The sequence below is a fragment of the Opisthocomus hoazin genome, unplaced genomic scaffold (genome assembly GCF_030867145.1).
Source record: "Opisthocomus hoazin isolate bOpiHoa1 unplaced genomic scaffold, bOpiHoa1.hap1 HAP1_SCAFFOLD_90, whole genome shotgun sequence".
Lineage (NCBI taxonomy): Eukaryota > Metazoa > Chordata > Aves > Opisthocomiformes > Opisthocomidae > Opisthocomus > Opisthocomus hoazin.
Window position 1 is genome coordinate 222,727 of NW_027448793.1, and position 25,652 is coordinate 248,378.

Genomic DNA, 25,652 nt, shown 5'->3' on the forward strand with positions numbered 1-25,652 from the left:
GCTCGAAGGGGAGGAGAGAGGGAGCGTTTTAACAGAGGCACAGAAGGTCCATCCTGCGATCTGAAGGCTTACTGTGGCACTGAAAGCAGTACTGTTATTTCCAGTTTGACTGACTTTAGAATGGCCTTACTCTTAGTAATGGAATGACTTCAGATGGTGATAGCAAGTAACTTATTTCTTTTGCCTTTAATAAAAATATTAAGACATGATTTCAAATAATAAACAACATACAACAGAAAGAAACTTGATTTGATATGTTTTTAATTAGATGTGTTGCATATTACAAGCCATGTCAGGTCACTGGTAATCAGCCTTGACTTTGCTGTTCAAAAACAACAGGGCTAAACTTGATCAGTTCCCTGAAATCATTAATTAAAATAATAAAAGTCCCTGGGAAAAAAAATAGCAAAGAGTCATTCACAGCTCCAACAGATACCAGAGCAGGCCATCTGCACAGATTCAGTACAGCTGTATTTTTCAGCCCTTTGGTGACATTTGTATTGCATATGCACACCCCCAGCTCGTCCAGAACATCACACCGCAGGCAGAGTCAGGAGAGAGAAAACGTCCTTTTACTGTGGACACCGAGTGCGGGAGCCTGGCAGTCACAGGGGCTCCTCCAGGAGCAGGAAATCAGCACCTGCAGCGACACGGTCAGAGAGCACGGATCAACGCGCAGAGGCAGCAGCAGCCGCGGCTCGGTTCCCCTGTCTCTGGGAACACAGCGCACAGGGAGCTGTCGACAGCCCAGCAGACAGAGCTGCTGCCGGCAGTGGCTGCGCGGTGGCTCTGGCACCTTGTCCCCACGGGCGATGCTCTCGCAGAGCTGTGCGTGCGCAGAGAGGCCCCGTGCCCCTGTGCCAGGCAGCGGGGCTCCGTCGGGAGCCCCCGGGAGCTGCCGTGGGGTCCTTCCCAAACCCTGCGCAGCACCAGCCCGAGCTGCACTGCCTCAGAGCAGCGCTCAGAGCTGGGAAAGACGGGCAAATGAGCCCGGCACACACCTGGGCTTCTGCACTCGCTGGACCCTCCTGCTTTTTTCCACTCCCCGTCTTTTTCTCTCTTGCTTATTTTCTTCTCTTGCTGGCATTCCCTCTCCTCTGCCCACACCTCTTTTCTCTTTCTTTTTCTTCAGTGTTCATGTTCCTGGGGGGAGCCTGCAAACCTTTCCATCCCACAGTGGGATTAGATAGGGGAAACCAGGACCCACTGGAATCAGTTCTGCATTTCACCAGAGCTGACTCCTTTTACCTGCTTTCGTCCAAAGGCTCTTTGGTCCTTCCGCGCATACCGGGGAGTCGAGCGGTGTCCCTGGGCTGGCAGGAGGCGAAGTGACAGGTGCCTACACCAGAAATGGCGGCGTCAGCAGGTGGCAAGGGGCGCCCAGGAGTCGTCAGTGACCGTTTGGCAAACAGGCTTTGCTTGGGAAATAGGTCTTGCTGTAGAAAATTTGGAGGTATTTCCTTTGATTAAGCACACGCCTAACACATTTGAGGAACAACCTTTCCAGTTTCACCTACAATGTATCACCCCAAAGAAAAAAAAACACCAAACCCACAGAAACCCAGCAGGGATGGAACGCCAGGAAGAGGCCCAGCAGCCACTTGGACTCATCAGGAACCGCCCTCCCACACCAGACACATTGTCCCAGTGGTGGTGGAGCTGCCGTACCTCTGCCGTTTCCGATCCCACCACCGCTGTGGATGTGCCCATGGGCGCGGGCGACTGCTCAGCTGGGGGACCAGAGAGGTCAGCCACCTCCTCCCCAAAGATTTCTCCGCAGTTCTCGGTCATAAACTCCACCAGTGTCTTCACCTGCACACAGCAAAGCCTTGCTCTCAGCGCAGGGGCAGGCAGGCAGCCTCTCCCACTCCTGACCCTTGCTTCGACGCAGCAGGCTGTTGCTGTGGGGCTGCTCTTCCAGGCAGCCACCCCACCAGCGTCTGCTGGAGAGAGGGGGCAGCCAGGGACCTCTCCACAGCCCAGCTCTGATCACCATCCGGCTGCAGCCGTCCCGCTTCAAGAAAGCGTACCTTCTCCGTCACCTCCAGCATGGCCTCCAGCGGCAGCAGCTCCTCGTTGGGTGGGCTCAGCAGGTTTGGCCCAACGCGGATGGCCAGGCTGATGACGCTCATCCTGCTGCTGGCTGCGTGCTGGCCGATGTGCTGGAGGAGGGACAGCAGCCGCTTCAGGAGGACAAGATTTGCTGCAGGCAATCTGCCGGCCACCCTGAGGGAACAGGAACACCACGATGACAAAGCAGCTGTTGCCCCAGCCCTCCTCCAAGCTTGCCAGAGGCAGCTGGGAGCCAGTGGCTGTGTTGCGCAGCTCTCCAGGGGCTCTCACAAAATCACAGAATCACAGAATGGTAGGGGTTGGAAGGGACCTCTGTGGGTCACCCAGCTCAACCCCCTGCCCAAGCAGGGTCACCCAGAGCAGGCTGCACAGCACCGCGTCCAGGCGGGGCTGGAATATCTCCAGAGAAGGAGACTCCACAACCTCCCTGGGCAGCCTGGGCCAGGGCTCCGTCACCCTCAGAGGGAAGAAGTTCTTCCTCACCACGCAGTGCACAGGAACACAGTGCAGAAATCAGGAACATGAAATAAAACGAGGAGCTGGCATGTGACTGCTAGTGACATGTGCTGTGACAGTTAACGAGTGCGTCCCGTGTGACACAATTCCTTCAGAGGATGATGTCGGAGTAACCCAGAGGTGTTTTTCTCCCCTCTCCCTGTTCCAGGTTTCCTCCAGTAATCGCCAGTCTGATGCGACTCATCCGACGGAAGCTTGCCAGCAGCCGTCACTGTTCCTGCTCGTGGAGGTGAGTTTCTTGTGACAGGGCTGTCTGCCCCAGCGTTTCCTTTTCCGAAGCATCTGATGTTCAGCTGAAAGAGAAATCAGAAATCTTCCACTAAAATTCACGCTTTTCTTTGTTCGTTCTGTTTGGGTTTATGGTCCTGGATTGTTTATCAGCTGGGTAGGTGCAGGAGCGCGTGTGTAGGAACACGGTGGAAACCCTGGAGCAGTGATGGAGCTCTGGTTTCAGCAGCAATGGAGGGATGTGTCATGCCTGCACCCGGTTTTGAACCAGCGTCGCAGTAACTAAAGTTTTTGCATGTGTTACGTGATGGATGTTACATGATGTCCTTCATCTGTTGTGGCTGCTTTAGTTCTTGACTCCATCAAAATCAGCTGTAGTGCTGGAAGCTGCAAAATGTTCTCCTCTTCTTGTGTTATTTGGTGGTTATTCCAACCACCAAACAGCTCTGTGTGGCTGTGCTTTAGCTTTGCAATGTGCAACATTTATGTCAGCAGAGTTCCAGTAATTGCTAGAAATGCAACTGTGGTGTTTGGTTTGGTTGTTGCTTTTTTTTTAAAGTATAAACTATTTCCTCAAAGTTTTAGTGGATTTCATTGGCCAAAGTCACAAGGCATGATTGCACCTTGATTTCATTCAAGCTGTTCCAAGGGAAAGTACTGAAAAATGCTACAGAATCTCTTTCAGCTTCCCCTCCTCCCCACCCCGCTACTAAAGCTGCTGTTGCTCTTTCAGACAGAAGGGCTGTCATTTTCACAGGGTGTCTTTGTCAAGTTTGGCAAAAATCCCGTTCCTGGCTGTGCCACTCCTTCCTGGGTCCTGTCTGTGTGCACACACGACTGTATTCAGTGGGTGGAATTACGGGAAGGAGTTTGCAGCAGGCTGCTGTCGGCCATGGGCAGTGCTATGGAGTAGTTATTTCTGCAGTAGCCAAGTAGAGCTGTGAGGAACTGGGAAGCGTGCTGAGGTCTGACGTGCCTGGAGACGTTTGGTGATGTAGACGTAGCATGGGGTTCTTTCTTCCTTACAGCCTCTCATCTGTCTGTCTGTCTGTCCCAAGGGCTGGAGGCGTCAGTTAAACCCAGTGGCTTTCCACCACAGATGGTGAAAATCTCAGGAGTACGACTTTGGTGGGTCCTGTCGGCACGCGGGCAAGGGCACTGGTCTGCCAAGATGATGTGACATCCTCAGAAGAGTTTGGTGTCTTTTCTCACTTTTGGAGTGTTGCCAAGTTACACTCTGGGCTTTCTCATTCTGCTCTGATCTTGCAGAAGCTCGGTCCTTCTTTGTCCCTCTCCTGGGTACCTTTCTGGAAAGCCATTCCAGAGGCCCGTGGTGTCTGAGCAGGGGCTGTGTCCCTTCGCGCGGTGGCTGTTGGCGAGCTGCCAGCTCACAGGGGCTGGTGGCTGTCACCCTCCTTGCTGTGTGAGGGACAGGGAGCAGATGGGACCCCGTGCTCTCCTGGCCTGCCTGGATGTGTGCTTGGCAGATGTGAGCAGATGGAGATGGCTGCTTTGTTGAGAAGAAACAAGAGTACCTCTGAGATTTAGTCAGTTAAATGCTCAGCTGTTAGGAAAGAAAGAAAAGGCTTCCAGAGGGTGGAAGGCAGGGTGTGGGGGGGCGCCCCGGGGCATGCTGGGAGCTGTAGTCCTGGGGCCTGCCCTGGGGCAGGGGCTGCTGCTGGCCATGTTGGTTCCCGGGGCATGCTGGGAGCTGTAGGCCCGGGGCAGGGGCTGCTGGGTGGCCATGTTGGTTCCCGGGGCATGCTGGGAGCTGCAGGCCCGGGGCAGGGGCTGCTGGGTGGCCATGTTGGTTCCCGGGGCATGCTGGGAGCTGCAGGCCCGGGGCAGGGGCTGCTGGGTGGCCATGTTGGTTCCCGGGGCATGCTGGGAGCTGCAGGCCCGGGGCAGGGGCTGCTGGGTGGCCATGTTGGTGTGGCAGGGACAGGATCCACTCCAGGCCCCGGCTGAGGTGAGGGCTGGGGCTGCCCGTGAGGGGAGCGGGGCCGTGGGGCGGGCACTGGGGGCTGTGCTGCCTGCTGGCCACGCGAGGGGGGCGGGGGGGAGCTCCCCGCTGGAGCTGGGCCCGGCCGGGGCAGCCCCGGGGGGGAGCCCAGAGCTGGGGAGGGGCAGGGGACGGAGACGGAGCCCCCGGGCACAGGCACCAGCGGGCTTGTGGGCTGAGCAAGGGAAGGCAGAGCTGCTCCTCTGTGTGTTGCCTTTCCCTCTGCTCCCTTCTCCCCTCCCTGTGTGTTGCCTTTCTCTCTGCTCCCTTCTCCCCTCCCTGTCCCTCGGTGAGGCTGGTGTCCTTCCCTGGTGTCCTTCCCTGGTGAGGTGAGCTCCCAGCCCGGGCTGAGGGAGAGAGAAAAGGGGTGAGGGGGGAGGGGTCGCAGCCCTGAGTGTGCAAGTTTCATACAGACGCCCGGTTCTGAAGATACAGCGTGTGTGTGGGTCAGCGTTCCTGAAGATTTTTTTTCCTGGTTGATTTGATGCAGCGTGGTACATTTTGGTGGGAACACGGGGATGATGTATCCGAAGTTGCTGAAAATGAGGTGATCCTGGTCATAGGTATTATTTCTTTGCCTGTTCTGGGAGCATCATTCTGCATGTATTGCTAAATGTATGTCTTCATTTCATTGAAACTGCAGTGTAAAACTGGAAATATTGTACCTGCAAAAGAATGGGAACAGCTGTCCTTGTTCGCCAAGGTGAGCAGAGAAGCAGTGGGGAGCAGTTTGCAGGATCAGAACTTCAGCCTGCTCTGGGTGATAGACCCTCAGGTGGGTAAAGAGAAACCTCGCTTTTTGAAATACAACTCTTCCTATCATGGTATTTCTTTTGTTCGGTTGTGTTGGCAGTCAGACTCTAAACATGTGATTAAACTGTTAAAAATCAAGCTATTTAAGGATTCTTTACTGTCTTAAATCTCATTACAAGCAGTGCACTGTGTTGCCCTGTGGATACTGCATTCTCATGAGTGACCTGACTGGAAGTTTTCCTTTTCTTTCTAGTACAGGGATGCATTTATGAAGGCAAATCCAGGGTACAAGTGGTACCCCACAACAAACCACCATGTGACGGCTCAGACATCCCCTGTTGCAAACAGGAGAAATCCATGGGCTTTGCCTCAGACTCTGGGAGAGATTCACTAAGCCTGAGGAAAGAGACTACAAGGTGAAGAAGTGCCCCAGCGTCACTTCAGCGTGGCAGGTGAGATTTCCACCCATGTTGCTCAAACACAGCAGCTTCAGTTTGTTTGAGGATGCGGTGTTGGAATTGAACTGCAAGAGCAGTTTTCTCTACTGCACGTAGTACTGTAGTGCTGATACCTTTCATGTCCCAAATGCGGTTGCCAAGACTCGAGTTAAAACTCTGCATAACAACCTAAAATTTTCCTTAGTGCATGATTGTTTTGAAGAGTCAAGTCCCGATCTGTGGCATATCATAACGCACACCCTGTATTGGGTCCAGATTTGACTGAAGCTTATTTCAGGGCTATCTGCTGTTGAGGATTTTCATTTTCTAGTCAAAAGGGAAAACGATGGTTAGAGTGATTCACAGATCCGGTAATAACCTGACAGCACAATGTATGCTGTTAACCAGGTGTCCTTTATTACGGCGCCGGGCACAGGGGGGATCTCTCCTCCAAACGTGTGCGCCAAACACCCTTTAATTTCAGGTTAAATAGAACTACAATATGCATATTAATCGTTATATTTCCGAGAGCGTATGAATCTATTCCAGTTCTCCTTTAGCAGGTGTATTAGAGCTCCTGGGTGGTCTCTGGTGGTCTTAGGTCGTTACTTCATCTCTTTCGGTAGTCTTCCTCACTTGCCCGTGAGTTACATCCGGGGCGCTGCGCATGCTCGGTTCGTTCTATCTCGTTGCAAAACTGCAAAGCTGCTTTTCGCTGGTTCTTGGTCGCAGCTCCTGCTCTTGTCACAGTCTTGTCCTTGCTAAGTTTGCTAATCTATAAGGAGAGCTTGCAACTTCCACACAGGTGCTTTGTTAAAACTAAAACTAGAAAATACCACTGCAGCTAGTTTGGTAAAGTGTCATGTTTCTTATTATTCCTTCTATCAAGAGGTGTTAAAGTTCTTCTGGATGAATGTACCACAGGCGAAAACTTTTTGTATTCAAATCAGTAGAACTGCTATTTAACTTCACTTAAAGAGTGCCCTGTTGTCTATTACATCTTGGAGAGGAAAACATAAAAAAAAATCAGATCTGTGACTAAGTGTAGGTGCAGTGCCTGAACGAATGAAAAGCAGGTCATCTCTCACTGGTGTCCACAGACAGCAGAACTGTTGCAGTCCTGACCTTGAAATACAGAGACATTGACATTAAATACTGGCACCTTAAGAACCTTGGCTTTTACATTGTCTTTCTATATCTCATTTTAGTTTGCTGCCACTCTTTTGTTTTGTTTGTCCCTTGACTTCCTTCATCCTCCTCCCTACTTAGATCTTGTAGAAGGCTAAGTTTTTGAAATCATTTCCTGTATTTGTGGGTATTGCTTGTTTTGCTGTAGATCTCTAGCTTTTTGCATAGCCTTGCTATGTCTGTGTTCGTGTGCTGCCCTCAGGTTTTTAGGTTTTGCCTTGACTTCCTTAATCTTCCTCCCTAATTAAGTTTTCTTTCTAAGTCGAAGGGTTTCCAGAGTGCCCTTGCTTTCTACATTGTGTTACTGCAGCGGATTTAGTTTGCTGCCATGGGTTATTAGATTTGCCCTTCCTTAATCTTCCTCCCAATTTCAGTGTTCATATGAACTCTGAGGATTTCACATGTTGTTGTCTTCAAGAGTTTTGTGTCATTCCTTAGTGCTTACCTTTATTGTTCTATTATTTTTTTCGTTTTTCTTTTAATCTCTGTCGGTTTTTCACTTTTTGACATTCATTTCTTGGTCTTCCTTTCTGCTGTAGTCATTCTGTCTTGGTTTGTGTCTTTATCCTGGCTTTTTGCATTGTCTTTCCACAGCTGTTTCAGTCTGCTGCCACTCTTTTGTTTCGTTTGTCCCTTGACTTCCTTCATCCTCCTCCCTATTGAGATCTTATTGAAGGCTAAGTTTTTGAAATCATTGTGTGTATTTGTAGGTATTGCTAGTTTTGGTGTAGATCTTTATCTTTTTGCATATAGCCTTGCCATGTGTGCCTTAGTGTGCTGCCCTCGGTTTTTAGTTTTTACCTTGACTTCCTTAATCTTCCTCCCTGGTTAAGTTTCTTTCTAAGTCGAAGGGTTTCCAGAGTGCCCTTGCTTTCTACATTGCGTTTCTGCAGCGGATTTACTTTGCTGCCATGGGTTATAAGTTTTGCCCTTTACTTCCTTAATCTCCTTCCTTATTTTAATGTTTGTGTGAAGTGTGAGGATTTCAAATCTGGTTTTCTTCAAGAGTTTTGTGTCATTCCTTAGTACTTACTTGTATTGTTCTATATTTTTCCTTTGTTTCTTTAATCTCTGTCGGTTTTTCACTTTTTGACATTCACTTTTTGGTCTTCCTTTCTGTTGTAGACATTCTGTCTTGGTTTGTGAAACTCCCCCAGGCACCAGTACAGGCTGGGGCGGCCCTGCTGGAGAGCAGCTCTGCGGAGAGGGACCTGGGTGTCCTGGTGGACGACAGGCTGACCATGAGCCAGCAGCGTGCCCTGGCTGCCAAGAAGGCCAATGGCATCCTGGGGTGCATTAGCAGGAGTGTGGCCAGCAGGTCAAGGGAGGTTCTCCTTCCCCTCTACACCCTAGTTAGGCCTCATCTGGAGTGCTCTGTTCAGTTCTGGGCTCCCCAGTTCAAGAAAGATGAGGAGCTACTGGAGAGAGTCCAGAGGAGGGTTAGGAGGATGATGAGGGGACTGCAGCATCTCTCCTACGAGGAAAGGCTGAGGGAGCTGGGCTTGTTCAGCCTGGAGAAGAGAAGGCTGAGAGGGGACCTTAGAAATGCCTCTAAATATCTGCAGGGTGGGGGTCAGGAGGACAGGGCCCAACTCCGTTCAGTGGTGCCCAGCGATAGGACAAGGGGCAACGGGCACAAACTGGAGCAGAGGAAGCTCCAGCTGAACACGAGGAAGAACTTCTTGCCTCTGAGGGTGACAGAGCCCTGGCCCAGGCTGCCCAGGGAGGCTGTGGAGTCTCCTTCTCTGGAGATATTCCAGACCCGCCTGGACGTGATGCTGAGCAGCTTGCTCTGGGTGACCCTGCTTGGGCAGGGGGTTGGACTAGATGACCCACAGAGGTCCCTTCCAACCCCGAACATTCCGTGATTCCGTGACCCACAGAGGTCCCTTCCAACCCCCAAACATTCCGTGATTCCGTGACCCACAGAGGTCCCTTCCAACCCCGAACATTCCGTGATTCCGTGACTCACAGAGCGCCCTGGCAACCCCCAAACATTCCGTGGTTCCGTGGTTCAGTTGAGTGTGCAGGGAGCGTGCAGGGAGTGTGCAGAGAGGCCAGGCGTGCACAGGGAGCAAGTCGTGAGCGTGGAGCGTGAGCAGTGACCATGCAAGGAGCATGCGGTAAGTGTGCATTAAGCGTGCAGTGAGTGTGCAGACAGGCCAGGAGCGTGCAGGGAGCTTTCTACGATGGCACGACTGGTTGGGTAGAGGAGGGGAGAGCCGTGGGTGATGTCTGCCTCGACTTCAGCAAGGCTTTCGACACGGTCTCCCATCACATCCTCCTAGGGAAGCTCAGGCAGTGTGGGCTGGACGAGTGGTCGGTGAGGTGGATTGAGAACTGGCTGAATGGCAGAGTTCAGGGGGTTGTCATCAGCGGCGCTGAGTCTGGTTGGAGGCCGGTAACTAGCGGTGTGCCCCAGGGGTCAGCACTGGGCCCAGCCTTGTTTAACTTCTTCATCAGTGACCCGGATGAAGAGTTAGAGTGTACCCTCAGCAAGTTTGCTGATGACACCAAACTGGGAGGAGTGGTGGGTACACCAGCAGGCTGTGCTGCCATTCAGCGAGACCTGGACAGGCTGGAGAGGTGGGCAGAGAGGAACCTGATGAGGTTCAACAAAGGCAAATGCAGGGTCCTGCCCCTGGGGAGGAACAACCCCAGGCACCAGTACAGGCTGGGGCGGCCCTGCTGGAGAGCAGCTCTGCGGAGAGGGACCTGGGTGTCCTGGTGGACGACAGGCTGACCATGAGCCAGCAGCGTGCCCTGGCTGCCAAGAAGGCCAATGGCATCCTGGGGTGCATTAGCAGGAGTGTAGCTAATTGGGGCGCCCTCGTTAGCAGCGCTAATGTAGAGCAGGGCGCTGATTGCCCCGGCTGCGAGGGGGGCGGGATTTGGGGGGGCTTGGGGGGTCCCGACCCCCCCACTCTGGCCCCACCGGCACTTTGGGGGGGGGGGGCACACCCGAACTGCGGGGAGGGGGGCGGAGCGTGACGCGGTGCCCGGGAGGGGCGGGGCACGGGGGGGCGGGGCGATGGCGGCTCGGGAGGGGGCGAGCAGCCAATAGGCGGTGCAGGCGGTGACGTCATGCGCAGCCATTGGCCAGGCGCCGCCGCTCGGCGTGTGCGTTCTGAGCCCGGGTCGGCGTCAAGCGATACGTGGGGTGGGGGGAGGGGAGGGGGGGACACCCGCGCCGTGACAGGCTCCCACGGTGCCACCCAGCCGGGGTGGGGCCGGGGTGGGGGGGGCTGTGCTGTGACCCCCTGCCGCGCGCAGGCCTCGCGGCTGAGCACCGCCCCGCTCGTGACATGTGTGGGCTGTGGGGAGGGGGGAACCCGGGGGGTGTCTGTGGGGCTCCCCGCACCCCGCCTGGTGCAGCCAGGGGGGGGGCTGTGGGGGTCCCCGCCCCTGGGCGCAGCGTGGGGGGTGGGGTGGGGGTGTGTCCCCGCGGGGGGGCGGTGTCACACAGTGGGGGCGGGGCGGGGGGGCGGAGCCGCCGCCATAAAGCTGCGGGGGGGGGGGCGGGGGCACGTCCCCTCCCGGCGGTGCGGAGCGATGCGGAGCGGAGCGGGCTGCGGTAACCCCGGCAGCGGCAGCTCTGCGGGGCCGGTGAGCGCCGGGGGGGTTTTGGGACCAGGGGGGCTCCGTGCGGGCCCCGTGCGGGCCACAGCCCCCTGACACCCGCCCCCCCGGGCTCCTCTCTCCACAGGTCTCGGCCTACCCTCGGCCCCCCCCCGATGCCTCTGCCCGCCCCTCTGCATCCCTCCCCCCCCTCCCGGTTTATTTTCCTGTTTTTGTTGGTTGGTTGGTTGGGCTTTTTCCTACCCCGCACCCCTCCCTTGTTTCTCCCTTCCCCCCGCCCGCAGCAAGATGGTGCAGAAGGAATCTGAGATCCCCGGTTTCCACCGCTCCTTCAAGGTAAGGGGGTGCTCCCCGCCCCCGTGATGCTCCGGAGGGGGTAGGGGGTTGGGGTGCTCCGGGGGGGGATGGGAGAGTGCGGGGTTGGGGTGCGGGTCTGCGGCGGCTGGATCCCCTGCCCGGAGTGGGGGGGGGGGGGGGGGGCACGGACACACATCAGCGACCTCCCCCTTCCCCCCCCCCCCCCGAGGAGGGAGGGGAGCGCTCAGGGTGCTGCCACCCAACCCGGGCCGCAGGACCCCCATGTCCCGCCGGCCCGGTGGTCGGGGTGCTCCCCGAGGGGAGGTCAGACACCCCCCCCACACCCCCCCCCCACAGCAAGGCTTTGCTCACCCCGCTGCAGCTCCCACGGGTGTCCCCCGTGGGGTGGGTCAGCAGGTGGGCTGCACGTCTGCGAGCAGGGGGTGGGGGGCTGCCGGGCCCAGCCCGGGACCTGTTGTGCGAGGGCCAGATCCTGGCAGGGGGGCTGTGGCCGGGGCACCAGGACCCCCGTCCCTCCCGGCCGCTGTCAGGCGAGGGGGGTGCGAGGGGGGGGTCTGGGTCCCCCAAACGCTCTCGTCAGCCGGGCAACTTCGTGGGAGCTTTGTTTAGTTTGGCTCCCGGGGTGCGAGGGATGCTGGGACCTCACCCGAAACCTGCCCGGCTTATTTTAGCTGACACCTAATCCTGCTTTGAGGACTTCTGGTTGGGGTTTGGGCCCCCCCTCCATCCCCCCCTCCATCCCCCCCTACGTTCCCCCACCCCGGGTGGTTGGGGACCAGGACGGGGGGGACACGGGGGACACCTCGGATGCGCTGCCGGAGCCGCCGCGCAGCGTCTGCCCTGTGTGTCCCATCCCCCAAACTTTTTGTGCGCCGGTGCTGCGGCAGCGGGCAGGGCCCCCTGTCCCCCGTGTACACCCCTGGTGCCCCCCCCCGGGAGGCCTCATCCTGCCCGTGGTGCAGGGACTTGGGCCCGAGCCGCTCATCCCCGCCATGACATGGGGGCCTTGGGGGGGGCTGGAGGGTGAAACCTCACTCCGCAAACCCTGATACTGTCTTTTTTTAGGGGGGTGGGGGGGGAATCTGGCCAAACGCTGCGCAGGAGCGTTTTCAGGCATCAGGAGTGGTGCTTGGTTGGGGGAGATGCTCGTGGCATCCCCGCACCGCGATGGGGACCCCCCGGCCCCTCGAGAGCCGCCCCGGCAGCAAACAGGCGCTTTCGGGCTGTTTCTGGCGGCAGTGGCCGGGGCTGGCTGCTCCCGCGCCGCGCTGGGGCTGGCAGCCGGCCCGGGCACCGGGGCACCGGGGCGGGTTGGGGAACGCCGCCGGGAGCTGCTGCCTCCACCCAAACAGATTTCGTAACCCCGCGGAGGACGGGGCCCTTTCGCCTCGCGGCCGGGTGCCCCCGGCACTGCCCCGTCCCGCGGTGGGGTGGCTCGGGGGGGGCTGAAGTTCCCCATGTCCCCTTTGGGGTGCTGGGGGCGGAGGCGCTGGGTTTGGGGTGGGGGAGGCAGTGGTTCCCACACCCATCGCCCATGTGGGGTGCAGGGAGGGTTGGGAGCGGGGCCCGATCCTGCCAGGTCACAGGCATCACGCAGCCACGGGCACGGCGCTCACCGGAGCGGCGCTGAGTGGGCTCCGGCCCCCCGTGACCTTGCGGGGAGGCGGGAGGACGCGGTGCGGTGGCTCCGGAGCCCGTCCTGCCCTGTGGCTCTTCTTCCTCCCCCCCGGCTGTAGTTCAGGTCAGGGTGGATGTTCGGGGCTGGGTTGGTACGCGCAGCCCCAGTCCCTCTCATCATCGCCCGCGTGCCGGCCTGGGGCTGCTGGCGCAGAGGCATGACCCCGCGGCAACATCCCCGGCAGGAGACGTGGTCAAACCCTTCCTCCTCCTCCTCCTCCTCCTCCTCTTCCTCCGGCTCTGCTGCATCCCTCTGGCAGCAGCGCCGTGAGCCGGTGCCCTGCACGAGCAGAGCGTGTGCCAAGGCCAGCGGCGTGCCTGGACCGGGTGGGCGGCGGCGGCTGGTCCAGCAGCTGCCGTCTCACTCGTGTTCTTGGCCCTTGCAGGAACAAAACCCCTTTGAGCTGGCCTTTGACCTGGAGCCCGTCTTCGAGTGCCCTGGACCTCGGGATGTCGGCCCTCTGCATTCCCCCGAAGGCGTTGAGGGGCTGCCCCAGGGGTGGCGATGCTGGGGGGAGCGCAGGGTGGCTGGGGGTGACTCAGGCCAGTGGCTTTGCTCCGGTGCAGATGTGCCTTTGAGTCAGCCCATCGACATCCCCAGCACCAAGAAAAGGAACAAGAAGCAGCACTGCAGAGCCACCGACAGCTTCTCCAGCAGGTTCGAAGGTGAGCGGGGCTGCCCAGGGACCCCAGGGGTCCCCCCCCGGGCTGCGGCAGGGCTGGGGCCCTCCTGGTGTCCCCAGGCTCGGGGACAGCCGTGGTGTCCCGTGCCGCGGTGGGGCCGGCAGCTCAGGCGCCCTCTCTCCTGCCAGATGTTTACTGGCTGCACGACGAGGTGCTGGGAGAAGGGGCCCAAGGCAGAGTCCAGTCCTGCGTTAACCTCGTCACCAACAAGGAGTACGCAGTGAAGGTAAAGCTCTGCGGCTTGGGGCTGCAGAGCCGGCTCCTGCCCACCCCCTGTCTCAGTTTCCCCTTCTGCCCTCCACATCCTGGGCTCCTGGCTCTCCTGGCTGTGCGGAGCTGGCACAGGACGACGGTTTCACGGGGTAGAGGGGATGGAGAGGGGCAGGAGCGGGGCAGGGCCAGGCCACGCAGGTGGCACGCTGTCCTCTGCCACCGCCCAGCTGCAGGACCTTGGTCAACCCCCTTAGCCACGCTCCTATCCCTGTAAATTAGGGCAGACACGAGATTAAATTAACGCTTGCGCCACGTCTAGGGACTTGGGGCAAGCAGGGGCATGTGGTGCGGCAGGGTGGCCAGCCCCCGCTCGCCCCAGGGAGGTCTTCGTGCCCCCGCGAACACTAGAGGGGTCAGGGTGAGCCAGCTGCTTTTTGGGGCTGGGGATGGTGGTGCCGTGTCCCTGCACCCCACAGGCTCCCAGTCACGGCGTGGGGGGGCTGGGACAGGCCCTGTGTCCAAACGCAAGGGGCACTTGGCTTCCCCTGTTGCCCCGGGGTGCTTTTGGGTGCCCAAGGAGGGAAACTGAGGCAGGGGGAGGGCTGCATGGTGGTTGGGTGTTCAGTGTGCCCCAAAGGGCTGGGGGTCAGTGAGACCACCCAGCTCTCCCCCGCGGGTGGAGACCCCCTGCTCACCCCATGGCACGTCCACCAGGCACCCGCTGTGCCAGCGCCCGGCGGGGCGAAGGGCCGTGCTCCGCTGCCGGGGCGGCTGCGCCGGGGCTCGGCCGCAGAGCTCGCCTTGGCTGCAGGCCCCGGGAGGGAGCGGCTTGGCCCCGCTGCCGGGAACAGCCTGTTCTGCTGCCTTAACCTCTTCAGGCACCCCCCGCCTGCCTCTGCCCGGCCCCGGGGGTCCCCAGCGCAGGGTGGGTTGGGGCGCAGTGGTTGCCGGCCCCGGTCCCTCCCCAGCAGCGGTGCCTCTCCCTGAGTCTCGCCCGCTTTGCCTTGCAGATCATCGAGAAGCGCCAGGGCGACGTCTGCAGCGGGGTCTTACGGGAGGTGGCGATGCTGAATCTGTGCCAGGGACACAGGTACCGCAGGGCAGCCGCCGTCCCCATCCCCCACCGTGGCACAGGGCGCGGGCTGAGACCGGGCTGACGCTCGAGACACCCATGGGCGGCAGGCAGGCCGCCCTCCTGCGCGGCTCTCCCTCCGCGTGGCCTCGCCGGGAGCATCCCGAGGCGACGTGGAGCCGCTTGCCATGACGACGGGGCCGCGGCGGCCGAGTTGGAGCGGTGCCGAGGGGCGAGCCGAGCTGCCGCCGCGGCGTTCGCCGTCCCGCCGCAGAGAGCTGCTGAGCGGGGCTGTTTCTGGAGCGGGGCGAGCGAGCCAGGAGGGTCTGCGAGCAATTAGGGAGCGGGGCCTGGCGCTGGAAGCCCCTCTCCCCACTGGAATGTGGCCGGGGGCCCCAGCCGCGTGGTTTCAGTCGCTGGAAACCCGATTTTCTCCTCCGTTGGCCCTGCCCCGGGGAGCCGTGTGGGGTGGGGGGCTGCGGGGAGGGGGGGACCCCGCGATCTTTTTAGGGGGATGCCAGGCTGACGCCGCTGTCCCCGCAGGAACATCCTGCAGCTGATCGAGTTCTTCGAGGAGGAGGAGAGGTTTTACCTGGTGCTTGAGAAGATGAGGGGAGGTGAGTGTGGTGCCGGGGCGGGGGGAGCGGGGGCGGCAGGAGCCCCCCCAACACCCACGAGCCCCCACTCCGCTCTCGCCCGGCCGCAGGCTCCATCCTGACCCACATCCAACGGAGATGCCGCTTGAACGAGCTGGAGGCCAGCACGGTGGTGCGGGACATCGCCAGCGCCCTGCACTTTTTGCACAGCAGAGGTGAGCCGAGCCACCCCGGGGTGCAGCCGTGCCCCCCCCAGCCGGGGGGTGCTGCCCCCCCCTCCTGCCCAGGGAGCAGGGGCCGGTGCCGGCCGCGGGCGCGCAGGGTCAGGCCCGGCTGCGTCGTGTTGTCGCGGTGCGGAGTCTGCTCCTCCGGTTTGGCCGGGACTCTGGGCCAGCAGCAATTTGTGCCCTTCGCCATGACGCGGGCGGTGATTTGGGGTGGGGAGGGAGGGGTCCCTGCGCCACCCCCAGACCTTCTGCTGTGGAAATCTTGGGGGGGGGGTGGGCAGGCTTTTCCACTCATCGCCTCTTCTCCCCCCTCCCAGGAATTGCTCACAGGGATCTAAAACCGGGAAATATTCTGTGCGAGCGCCTGGACCAGGTGAGCGGGGAGCAGGGGGTGGTGCCGGGGCTGGGGGGGCCCTGGTTCCCCGCGGGGGATGCTGCTGCGGCAGCTGGGGCGCGAACGCGGGGCTGAGGGTACCCGGGGGCTGCTGGGGGGGGTCACTGACCGCTGCTCCCCCCCTCCCCAGGTCTCCCCGGTGAAGATCTGTGACTTCGGCCTGGCAAGTGGCATCAAACTGAAGGGGAATTGCTCCCCCATTTCCACCCCGGACCTGCTCTCGCCGGTAAGCGTGCAGACCATGGGGCAGGGGGGGTATAATGTTGATGGGGGGGGGTGCTGGGGGGGGGGTGGGTGTTGTGGAATGTCCATGGAGGGGGGAATGTCCCTGGTGGGGCTCCCCCAGGCTTTGGGGCTGCGTGCAGCCCCCCGCTGCTCGTCGCTCCCGTCACTGCAGGACCCCCCTCGGCAGTGGCAGGCGAGATGCGGTTCTGTAACGCGGGGGGGCCGGGCAGCGCAGGGGGGGCTGGCGCAGAGCCCGGGCTGCCGTGAGCCTTAGCAACAGCCGGCCCCGGCGGAGGCGGCTGTGCAGAGGCTGCGCTTTCGGGGAGAAGTGGGTCAGGCGAGGGGCTGGGGGGGCCACCGTGATCCCCCCCACTCCGGTTGTGGGTGAGAGGGGGCTGGGGCTGCTTGCGTGCGGTGCAGCCCCTGCAGGGTGGGCACCCCGAAAGCTTCTGGGGTGCCCCTGCGTTGCAAGGAGCTGTCTCACATTTGGGGGGGGGCACATACCAAGCCTGCCCCCCCCTGCAGAAAGCCCTGCTCCCCTTATCACCAGCAGCAGGGCCCCCCCCCGCGCAGGTGTTGCCCTGTGCCCCGCTGTTTTCGGGGTGCTCACAGTGTTTCCAGGGTGCTCACGTGCTGGCTGGGGGCAGACCCTGGCCCACGCGGGGTGCCCAACAGCAGAGGGGGGGCCAAAACACCCCCCCCCCCCTTGTTCCTCCGCGTTTCCCCTCCGCCAGGGGGAGGACCTGAATTTCTGAGGTGTCCCGAGTTTCCCGTTCTCAGCAGCGGGGGCAGAGGGGGGTGGGTGCTGTGGTCCCTGCCGGGTGGAAGCCCATGCAGGGTTGCTGCGGGTTGGGCTTGCGTGGGTGTTTTTCTTCTTCTTGCGGTGGCATCAGCTGCCGAGGCCGGCGAGGCGTCTCGTTTGGAGGCCTCTCGTTATGTTACGGGGTGATTATCTGCTGGCTGCAGCTCTGCTCTCCCCTGGTCACGAGGCGGTGCGGGCTGCAGGTTGGGTCACGTGCGCTGGAAAGCCCCAGAGCCCCGGCAGCCGTGGGGGAACCATGGGGGAACGGGACTGCTGGCTCTCGCCTCGCGCCAGCGTTAACTCCTCCGGCACCCGGATCCGGCGCCCGCTGCGGCGGCCCTGCCCGCGTCAGGCAGGGGAACAGGCAGAGCCGGCTCCGTCCCCGCCGCCCGCCCGCCATGTCCCGGGCGATGGGACGGACGCTGCCCCGCTGAGCCGGCCCGGTGGCGGCAGTGCTGGGGGGCAGTCTGGGGGGGTGTTGCACCCCTTTAGGGTTTTATTTTTTTCGGGGTGGCAGGGCTGTGACATCCCCCGCGTGGCGATGGGAAACCTGGCCGGGATGATCTGCCCTGCCAGGACCAAACCCGGGAAGCGGCCGTGTCTGCACCCTCATTTTGGAGGGGGTAGCCCCTTAGTTCTGGCAGACACCCCCCCCCCTGCCTCTCAGCTCTGCCCCATCGCTCCCCTGTCCTTTGGGGCTCACCCCCGCCTCTCCCCGCAGTGCGGCACCCCCGAGTACATGGCCCCGGAGGTGGTGGAAACTTTATACGGTTACGAGGAGACGCCCACCTACGACAAGCGCTGCGACCTGTGGAGCCTGGGCGTCGTCCTGTACTTCATGCTGAGCGGGTACCCCCCCTTCGTGGGCCGCTGCGGCTCCGACTGCGACTGGGACAGCGGCAAGTCGTGCTACACCTGCGAGGTGCGTGGCGGACCCCGGCAGTGCCGAAACCCGCCGCTGGTTTGGCAGCACCCCTCCCAGCTCAGCCGCTTTTTTATTTACCCCCCCACCCAGGAGATGCTCTTGGAGAGCATCCAGGAAGGGAAGTACGAGTTTCCCGACAAGGACTGGGCGCACATCTCCTCTGGGGCCAAAGATCTCATTTCCAGGCTGCTGGTGACAGATGCCAAGAAGCGGCTCAGTGCGGCCCAGGTCCTGGAGCACCCCTGGGTGCAGGGGGTGAGTGCTGCTGCCCCCCCGCCCCCTCCACTCCCCAATGCCGGGGTGGGGGGACACCCCATTGCGGGGTGCTCGGCTCTGACCTGGCTGCGTTTCGTTGCAGTGTGCCCTGGATAACACCCTGCTGACCCCCATCATCTTGCAGAGGTGAGCGTGGGTGGCCCTGGGGTGGGGGTGGGGGACACATTCCAGCCCCCCAAATCCTGGCTCCTCTCCCCAGTGAGCTGCTCTCAGCTCTGCTTGGCTGCAGCTCTCGCCATCTGGGCAGCTGTTGCAGCACGTGATTCGGGCTGGAGCCGTGTTTTTGGTGCCTGACCCATCTGGCGTGGCATGCGCGTGAGGGGACACCCCGATATTTGCCCCCCAACCTCCCTCCAGCCCCCCGCATCCCACCCTGAGCTGCTTTCTCCCCGCAGGAAGAGCAGTGCCAAAGAGCTCACCTCCTTCGCCGCAGAGGCCGTCGCCGTCAGCCGCCAGCTGACATGGTGCGACAAGGATGAGGAAGAGGAGGCGGAGGAGGAAGCACGGCCCGTCACCATCAGTGCTACCTCATGGGCCATGCAGCTCTACCCCCTCCTGAGTCCAAGCTGGTGGTCAAGCAGCGGCAGAAGTGCAACCTGGTCAAGGCGGTGGCTGCTGGGCAGCACCTGGTAGCCCCCGTGGTCGTGGTGGCTGACCAAGCGTGAGCTGCACCCCTCGGACCTGCTGTACCCCACGTCCCCCCCATCCTCCTTCTTTCTTCCCTCCCCCCCCAGCCCCCACCATTTCTGGCTAGTGACAAGATCAGGACTCGTCCCTGTGGCTGGTTTCCAGGGTTTTGCTGATCTTGTAGGTCTGGGGTTGGGAGGGTTTCTTGAAGATCTGTTTTTTAAGGTATTAAATCATTAAGGTTGCTTCACCCAGGACATCTGACTGACACACGGACTTTTGTTTCCCCGACTCTTGGTTTCTGCTCTGAGATTTTTTCCTCCCTCCCTGACACCAAAGGACTCTTTGTATCCGCGGCCGCTTTGCCGAGTTCAGCTCATTTCATGCTGTGAACAAAAGGCCCTCGGTCGTGTTTTCGACAACGGGAGTTGCGTTTTAACCTCGTCCCTCCCTTCGGAGCTGCGGGTCTTTCTCCGATGTTGGGGTCGATCCCACAAACCCCCCCTCCCGGGGGTCTGGGAGGCATCTCCCGGGCGCAGGGACCCCCGCCGTCCCGTGCTCGGGGGCATCCCCGGCTGCGCTTCGAGGGGCTGCGGCGGGCAGGGAGCAGCTCGGGCCGGGGAGAGACGGTCCCAGCGAGGGAGCAGCTCCCCGTCCCACTGAGCCGCCCTCTCTCCTCGGCAGCCTGCTTTCAGAGTAAGCTGTTCACCCCTTTTTTTTCTTTTTTTTTTTTCTTTTTTAATTGTTTTTAAACTGCTAGCTGTGCTTTTCTGCAGGGCATGGAGAAATGTCTTCCTTTCCCCCTGCGCTCTGGCCGGCGGCTCCCCGGGGGTAAGGTCAGAGCCGGGGGGATGCTCAGGCGCCTGGGGCCGTGCGTTGCACCCCTGTTTGTGGAGGGGGGGGCTCACCAGTGGCTGGTGGAGGTGCAGGGCAGGATGAGGTCTCCAGGGCGGCTGGAGCAGCCAGAAAATATTACCCCTGCGGGAATAGCGGGGTGCTCTGTGGGAAGGGAAGGACCCCCCTTTAAAGAGCACTGGGACTCGTTGCAGGGCAGTGTGACCTGGCGTGGCTTCGGGCTGTCCCCGAGGCTGCCGTGGCCGGAGGGTCTGGGGGTGCCGAGGGTGCCGAGTGCCCCAGGATGTGCCGGTGGGCGAGCGGCCGGGCTGGCGGCAGCACCCGAGGGCCACGGCACTGGGGAGCAGCTTGGGAAGGGCTCGGGATGCGGGGCCGGAGGGTTTGGGGTCGCGGCGGCAGTGCAGGGTGGGACGGGTGGCTGGGGAGAGCTGGGCATGCGTGTTCATGTGTGTGCATCTGTGTTCATGTGTGTTCATGCATGGAGTCACGCTTTCCTCGGAGCTTGCTTTGGGGAAGGGAGGGAATGCTCGCGGGGGAGGGCCTGGGGGTGCTGAACTGGGACGAGGCCCTTGGCTGGTTTCTGCGGAGCGGGGCCGGATCTGTCCGGGTGAGCCAGCAGCGCCCGTGCTGGGGGCCGGGCTGGCCTCCAGCTCGTCCGAACCCCCCCTGGCACCACGCCGGAGGGGCAAAGCCCCGCTGCCTGCCGCGCGTCGTGCCACCGAGCTGCGCCCGCCGCCGTCCCCGCGCCTCACCGGGAGGGAGGGTGCCCCTTCGTTAGCGATCTCCTCTCCCTTCCAGCTGAATGCTTTGAGCTGTATACTCTGAAAAAGCAGCCTCGGCCCATCGCGTGCACAGGGGAAGGCTTTGGGAGCTTGCTGTGAGCCGGGGAAGAGACTCCCCCCAGGTCTTCAGCCGAGGGCAGTCACTGTCTCTGAAAGCAAAACAAAGTTCTCCTTTTTGTTTGAAGACTGCTGACAGCAAAACTATGCAATATCTGTTGTTTTTTGTTTCAGGGAGGTGTGTGTGAGTGAGCTTGGGACATGGTGATCTCGGGTGTTGATGGAGCTTGGGGCAGGGACCGTCTTTTCTGGCCCTTCCCGGCCCTTCTGCCGAGCGGCGTCGGTGGGTTGGGAGGGTGCTCCCCCCAAAACCGCCTCTGCCTTCTCCCCTGGGTGCCCCTGGTCCCACCACACAGGGTGGGGAGGAGCCGGGAAGCAGCGAGGGGAGACCCCCAGCACAGGCACCGCGACACCCCAGAGAAGCCTCCTTTAAAGGAAAAAAAAGAAATCCATCTTGATTGTACATTGTTACTTTTTATAGCTTATTTTGTCTTATCAGTTGTCGATAATTCCTTATTGTCTTATAGTAAGAAATACCGAACGCTGTACAGTACGCGATGCCTTGAGCTGGTGTTGTGGAAGCTGTTGTTAATGCTGCACGCCGCAGCCTTTTTTAAAAAAGAAAAAAGTCTCAGGAAGGGGATGGCAGGGGGAAGTCTCTCCCATGTTTTTTTGGCCCCCGTGCTGGTGTTGGCAGACTGAATTTCCCTCTCTTCCCATGCGTAAGGCCGAGCTCTTCCACAGAGAAATGCGGTACACGCTCTGCCTGCGGCGGGTGCGTGGCCGGGGGGCCGCGTGCTGGGCCGGAGCTCGTCCCCGTGGGCGCGTTGCCCACGCGTGGGCATCCTCGGCCGGGTCTTTGCGGCGAGGCGGTGGACGTGCCGGCGAGCATCCGAGCTCTTCGCTGGTCGCTCGGCCCAGGCTTGGCTTTGCGTTGCGGCTCGGGGGGGTCGGTTTTGGACCCGGCGCTCCTGGCGTGGCACTCGGGGTCTGGAGGGGACCTGTGCCGTGGGGCTGGCGAGCTCCTGGCAGCTCCGGCGTGCGGGGCAGGGTCAGCGTCTCTAGAGAAGTTTTAAGGAAGGGAAGGGACCGGCATGGCTGAGCCGAGACCGTCTGGTCAGACCAAAGGGCAAGAGGGAACTGCCCTGGCAGTGGAAGCAGGGACAGGTGTCTTGGGAAGAGTATAGGGATGCTGCCCGGTTGTGCAGGGACGGGGTCAGGAGGGCCAGGGCGTGGCTGGAGCTGAACTTGGCAAGGGATGCACAGAATAACCAGAAGGGCTTCTACAGGTACGTCAGCCAGAAAAGGAAGGTTAAAGAAAGCGTACCCCCCTGATGAACAAGAGTGGTGACCCCGTATCAACAGACGAGGAGACGACTGAGGTACTCAGCAACTTTTTTGGCTCAGTCTTCACTGGCAGCCTCTCTCCTTGCCTGTCCCGAGTCCATGGACTGCAAGACGGGGACCGGAGGGGCAAAGCCCCCCCCCACTCTGAGGAAAGGTTCGTGACTACCTGAGGAACCTGAACAGACATAAGTCTATGGGACCTGATGAGATGCATCCCAGAGTCCTGAGGAAATTGGCTGCTGTAGTTACCAAGCCACTCTCCATCATATTTGCAAGGTGATGACAATCACATGAAGTCCCTGGTGACTGGAGGATGGGAAACATGGTGCCCTTTTTTGAAAAGGGTAGAAAGGAGGACCCTGGGAACTACTGACCTGTTGGCCTCGCCTCTGTGCCTGGGAAGATCATGGAACAGATCCTCCTAGCAGCTATGCTAAGGCAGGTGGGGTCAGGGAGGTGATTTGAAGCCATGCTGGCATGGCTTCACCAAGGGCAAGTCCTGCCTCACCAACCTAGTGGTTGGTCTTTCTATGGTGGAGCGACTGCATCAGCGGACAAGGGGATGTCATCTACCTGGGTTTCTGTAAAGCCTTCGACACGGTCCCCCACAACATCCTTCTCTCTAAATCGGGGAGGTATGGATTTGACGGGTAGACCGTTCAGGTAGATAAGGAGTTGGTTGGAAGGTTGCAACCAGAGGGTGGTGGTCAATGGCTCGATGTCCAAATGCACAGTGGTGACAAGTGGTGTCCCTCAGGGGTCTGCACGGGGACCGGCACTGTTTAATATTTTCATCAATGACTTAGAGAGATTGAGTTCTCACTGAGCAAGGTTGCAGACAACACCAAGCTGAGTGGTGCAGCTGACACGGCACAAGGACGGGATGCCGTCCAGAGGGACCTGGACAAGCTGGAGAAGTGGGCCTGTGTGAACCTCATGAGGTTCAAGAAGGCCAATTGCAAGGTCCCGCACCTGGGCCAGGGCAAGTCCCCACTATCAACACGGGCTGGGGGATGAAGGAATTGAGAGCAGCCCTGTGGAGAAGGACTTGGGGGTCCTGATGGATGAAAAGCTGGACGTGATCTGGCAGTGTGCGCTGGCAGCCCAGAAGGCCAACCGTGTCCTGGGCTGCATCAAAAAAGGGTGGCCAGCAGGGTGAGGGAGGGGATTCTGCCCCTCTACTCTGCCCTGGTGAGACCTCACCTGGAATCCTGCATCCAGCTCTGGAGCCCCAGCACAAGAAGGACATGGACCCGTTAAGGCTGGGTTGGACTGGGCTCTGAGCAAACTTCTCCAGCTGAAGATGTCCCCGCTCATTGCAGGAGTTTGGACTTGATGAGCTTTAAAGGCTCCTTCCAACCCAAAAGGTTCTATGATTGTGTGATGTCTAAGGACTCTTGTCCCTGTCCAAGAAATTGCTAAGAGTGAAATCACCAGGATCTTCCCGCAACCCCTTACAAAAGTTCGAAATAGAATATAATCGAATAATTCCGGCTGGAAAGGAAGCTGAATCCATCATCTAACGCGGCTGCCTGACCGCTGCAGGGCTGGCCGCAGGCTGAAGCCTGTTGTTCAGGTCACTGGAGACCGCAGCACCGGGAAGAGGGGGCGGGAGCAGCGCTGGTGCCATCGTGAATAGCACCGGGCGGCGGGCGCTGCGCCTCGGCCCGCGGCTGCCCGGCGCCGGCTGCCCCGGGGCCCGCGGCGGGTGAGGGAGGGGCGGCCCGGGCTCCGGCCGGAGCCGCGCGGCGAGAGGGCCCGGCTGGCGGCCGGAGGGCCCGGCGGGGAGCGAGGGCGGCCGAGCCGGGGCGGTGCGCGGCGCCTGCGGGAGCGGGTCCCGGCGAGGGCCGGGCGGCCGGGCCGGGGGGCCCTTCCCCGGCGGGGGCTCCGTGCCCCGGGCCCGGCGTGTTCCTCCGGGGCCCGTTCGCCTGGGGAGGCCGCGGGCGGGGCGGGGCGGGGGAGGCGTTCGCTGCCGCCGGGCCCGGGGCTTGGTGAGGGAGGGGAGCGCTCGCCGGTGCGGCCGGCGGCTGCGGGAGCGCGGGAAGGCGGCGAGCGGCGACGGGCGCTGCCCCGCGGCTTCCGGCCCCGCGCGCTGCCGCGGGGGGTTCGGTTCCCGCCGGCGTGCGGGGCGCGGGGCGTCTGCGGCGCGGGGGGGCGGGAAAAGGTTTCGAACTGAGATGGTTCGGGGTGGGCGCCGCAGGGGCGAGGGTTGGCGGGGCTCTCGAGTTATGGTGATTGATCTGCGGTGCGGTCCTGGGGCGTGTAGGGCAAAATAAGTGACGGCAGGCGTGGGGGGATTGTTTAAATTCATGGAGTTGTTAGTGTTTAGCGTTACAGAATGCATTTTAAATTAAAAATTTGTACTCCGTAATGCAGTAAAATGAGTTGAAGATTTCTGTTTTCTGTTTGCTGATAGGAGGAAGAAGAAATGGTGCCATAATGGCGGTGAAAGCAGTGCGGTTGAAGAAAGGACTCTTATTTCACCTGAAACTGGAGGAAGAGATCTTATTTTTAAAGATCAGAGCATAAGGTAACGTAACGATAGCAGATTAGTGGGGGAGAAGCTGGAATTGCGAGTATAGAAAATGCTTCCCGCAGGTCGGCACAGACAGCATGGCCAGAAGTTTCCAGCAATTGGGAGGAAGAATTCGGGGTTCAGTTCCCCGTGGTGCTTTTGTAGGTTATGTACAGCTGAGCAGGTCTGGCTTTCGTGTTGTAGTTTATCTGTCAGTGCACGGGAAACAGTATTTCTTGAATATTTTTATATCAGTGGGACTTTTTTTTGTAAGGCACGTTGAAGCCTTTAGGGTTTTTGTCCTAATTAATGAGAAGCCGTAGTGAGTCCGTGATGTCTTCTGGGTTTAAAGCTGCTCATGTGCTGTCCGGATTGAACCAGAATCCCAATACACCGTTAGCTTTTCAAAGTTTGAGCTGCATCCCAGTTTTGTGCGCTTGGTTTTTGTGGTTTTTCATCATTTTTTCTTCTCGGTTGAGTCTCTGGGAACGCTACTGTGGTTGCAAGCCACTAGTCTTGACCCCTTTTAGACTCCGGAGAGAGTATGAGTTTCTGTGCTGTTAGAAAAACCTCCTGGTAAGTGGCCGTGGTGTTTTGTTTTTTTAATCTTTCTTAGAACTGCTGTGCATGTTGTGTCTTTGTCTGATTTGGGAATTTTAATAGCTTTTCTGGTCTGGTAATAATTGTAATTTCAGTTAGCAAAGGGTGTGTGAAGTAGATTAGTGACTCGTGTCACTGTGTGTTTTCTGTAGCAGCCGTGCTGCCTTTCGTGTACAAGCATTCAAAACACACAAGTTTCACAGCGTGCTGCTGTCGACTGCAGTCCAAAAGATGCTCGTGGAGGACTGCCCAAACCATCGCATGAGTCCAAATTAAGTTTACTAGCTAATCAAATCTCTGGCTTCACTTCATAGCTCTTGTAGTTTACGGGAGTGATTAAATTCATGGACGTTTACTTCTTCATTTCAGCAATCGCATGATGGCCATGATTCCGGCAGACCATTCCAGAGCAGCATTTTATTGCGTGCACCGAGTGTTGCTCATCGGACAACCAAAAGTGTGGATTCAGTGATGACAGCTTTTCTGAATCTGCTGATGACAGCTGTTTGTGGAAAGGAAAACGGCAGAAATGTTTCAGCTTTCCGCCTGCGAAATCTGAGCCTTTTCAGCTTGGCCAGAACCACCAAAACCAAACTGCTGTCGGTGGGTGTGGTGCTCCAGGAGCAGAATTGGGATGCAGTGGCTACTGAGCTTGGGATTCTAGGCATGGATGGTAGTATTGAC

The 25,652-nt window shown here is 59.8% G+C and overlaps 1 protein-coding gene across 1 annotated transcript; it reads left to right on the forward strand.

Moving 5' to 3' along the window:
* The first annotated feature begins 11,038 nt into the window (after positions 1-11,038).
* LOC142359393 (MAP kinase-interacting serine/threonine-protein kinase 2-like) lies at positions 11,039-19,139 on the forward strand. The gene is made up of 11 exons (XM_075412014.1): positions 11,039-11,112; positions 13,158-13,437; positions 13,584-13,681; positions 14,679-14,758; positions 15,284-15,357; positions 15,447-15,551; positions 15,881-15,936; positions 16,088-16,183; positions 17,706-17,906; positions 18,000-18,209; positions 18,585-19,139. The coding sequence occupies exons 1-11, from the start codon at positions 11,065-11,067 to the stop codon at positions 18,816-18,818; spliced, it is 1,482 nt and encodes a 493-aa protein (XP_075268129.1). The 5' UTR covers positions 11,039-11,064; the 3' UTR covers positions 18,819-19,139.
* The last annotated feature ends 6,513 nt before the right edge of the window (positions 19,140-25,652 follow it).

Bases quoted from the DNA above. Each gene is read 5' to 3' on its own strand.
- LOC142359393 (XM_075412014.1), top strand. From the start codon at position 11,065: ATGGTGCAGAAGGAATCTGAGATCCCCGGTTTCCACCGCTCCTTCAAG. The intron at 15,937-16,087 runs GTGAGCGGGGAG...CCCCCTCCCCAG, and splicing joins TGTGCGAGCGCCTGGACCAG to GTCTCCCCGGTGAAGATCTG. The intron at 16,184-17,705 runs GTAAGCGTGCAG...CTCTCCCCGCAG, and splicing joins CCCCGGACCTGCTCTCGCCG to TGCGGCACCCCCGAGTACAT.